Raw genomic sequence first — 2,266 nt, 5'->3', positions numbered from 1 at the left:
GGCTGCGGCCTGGAGCCCCGAGCGGCCCGGCTTCGTCTCTTCTTTTCTGTCGAAAACTGCCCTGGGCGGCAGGACCTTGGGCTGTGCCCGCAGACAGGCCAGGTCCAGGCCTCACGGGGGGCGGAGGCCGCCACGGACCGTGGGACTGGCCGGGGGCCTCGCTCCTCCCTGCGGCCTCCTTCAGGACCCCGCCGCTGCCTCGCCCGCTCCTCCTGGGTGGGGGGCCGGCCGCTGTGACGACTGCCGAAAAGTGTTCTGCCTGGTCCTGGGGTCCACGGAGCAGTGAGCCGCTCTGACTGTCTGAAAGACGTTTGTTTTCAGATAAATGTGCCAGACTGTCCCTGTGCAAGGCCAGGTCCTGACGGTCAGTCTGTCCTTGCACACTTGACCGCTAGTTCAGACCCACTGCAGCGACCTTGCACTTCCTGCCCCAAACGAAAACCCGACCTTCGCTGGACTTGGAGGAGCCGGGCAGGAGGATGCTGCCGAGGGCCTGGTCCCTCCCCGGAGGCCAATGGCCGCCAGCCGAAGCCCGTGCCAACACCGCTGGCCGCAGTCACCTCTCTCCGCCTCTCGGCAGAGGCGTGGACGGCACGCCCCTCCGACTACTGGAAATCGTCCATGTTTGATAAAATGATGCCCTTTTCTACATGGCGGGTCAGCCTTCTTTTTTTAGCTCATTTGTGACATTCCCAGGTCTAAGGCAGCCAGCGGGGCTGGGACAGCTGAGGGGCACCAGGTGGAGGCAGGTGGGGGTCCATCCGAGCTCCCAGATGGCCCAGAGCAAAGGGCGCCAGGGGAGGGCACTGGGTCGGGCTGGGGAAGCCCCCCTCCCCCCGGGACAAGGCCCCTCTGTCCCCGTGGCTGCCCGTGCAGAAGGGGTCGCGGGGAGAGTCTGGTCCACGGGACAGCACCGAGGCGGGGGAGGGGTCTGGTCCTTTGCGAGGCACCCAAGGGGTCGGTGGGCTTGGCACACAGCTCTGCACACCCACCCGATGGGGCCGCTTGGAGCCAGTCTGCAGGGCAGGAACCGAGGCCGCAGGGAACGGGGCGGTGGGGGAGGACGCAAAGCCCGCTCTCAGGCCCGTGTGGCACGGGCACTCCTGATGCGTGAGAAGCCGAGACGCGGCCCTGGGCGCCGGCCGCCTGGCACTCCCATCCCTCTGCCTGGTGTCTGGTGTCTGGTTCGGGCCCTAGTTTCGGCCCCGCAGGTCTGGGCACGCCTCCCACTAACGCCACCTGAGGAGGCGAGGCCCCCGGCGGGGAAGGTGTGGCCCCAGCCCTGATTCCCCTTGGGGTGGTCCGTGTTGCCATAAAGCACCAGAGCCGCCCTCTGTTTGGGAGGCTGGGGGGTGGGGTGCGGGGTGTGTTCAGAGCAGACTCACTCAGGGTCTGTTCAGAATTCGCAGCGCCGCCCCCCACACCTGCATTGGAGGGACAGTGGGTGTCATTGCTGGACATCGAGGCTCTTTGGAAGGCCGGAGGGGACTGGGGTGAGGGGTGGCAGTCGCGGAGTGGTTTAGAGCCGGCCAGCACCGGGAGGGAGCCCTCCGGCCGCTGGGAGCTGTCCTGACAGGAGTGGACAAAGCCACAAGCCACCTCGGCCCCAGACCCACACCAGGACCTCAGCACAGGAAGGCGCGAGCTTGAGCAGAAACGTGGCCGCTGTCCGCTTGTTTAAAAGCAGCGCTCTGTGCTGCCGCGGGGCCTGAGCTGGGGTGCTGTACGGCCCTCGCCCTCCCCGTGGGCTCCTGGGGGCCACATCAGTGGTCAGAGCGCCCTGGAGGCTCTGACCCGCGGCCGGAGCTGAGCCCCGGGGTGAGACAGCCCGTCCCAGTGGGCTCCCGCTTGCGGGCTCGCCTGGGGCACTCAGCTCCCGGGGTTCTGGAGTGCCCCCAGAATACACGGCACCCCCGAACGCTGCAGTCACCGCTGCGGACCCGGGGCTCCTGTGGACAGGGCATGGTCGTCCTGTCCGCGTGTCCTCACCCGGCCCCCGGAGCTCCCGTCCCTGCCATGTCACAGGCGAGGAAACAGGCCCCGGGGGGGCTGGTCCTGCGCCTCGGGCGCCGCAGCCAGCTGCTGGCGGAGCTTGGCCGGAGTCTGGCGCTTGCTGCAGCAGGACACACTGGAGTCCCCCAGCCGCGCCCCTAACGCGACCTCAGGAGCACGGGGCCACCCCGACCCCCTGGGGCCCACGAACCCAGCTGACACGTGGCGAGTCCTTGGGCCCTGTGTCTGGTGGAGACTGCCACGGGGCCCCCAC

General features: G+C 68.4%; 1 protein-coding gene across 1 annotated transcript in view; it reads left to right on the top strand.

Moving 5' to 3' along the window:
• The window catches only part of TP73 (tumor protein p73), a 17,368-nt gene extending 17,082 nt beyond the window's left edge, over positions 1-286 (top strand). Inside the window, exon 11 of the mRNA XM_011370817.1 lies at positions 185-286. Coding sequence (XP_011369119.1) covers positions 185-286 — 102 coding nt within the window. The remainder of the gene's footprint in view (positions 1-184) is intronic.
• Positions 287-2,266: the final 1,980 nt, after the last annotated feature.

The sequence above is a fragment of the Pteropus vampyrus genome, unplaced genomic scaffold (assembly GCF_000151845.1).
Source record: "Pteropus vampyrus isolate Shadow unplaced genomic scaffold, Pvam_2.0 Scaffold176, whole genome shotgun sequence".
Taxonomy (NCBI): domain Eukaryota; kingdom Metazoa; phylum Chordata; class Mammalia; order Chiroptera; family Pteropodidae; genus Pteropus; species Pteropus vampyrus.
This window is presented reverse-complemented; position numbering and strand designations above follow the sequence as displayed.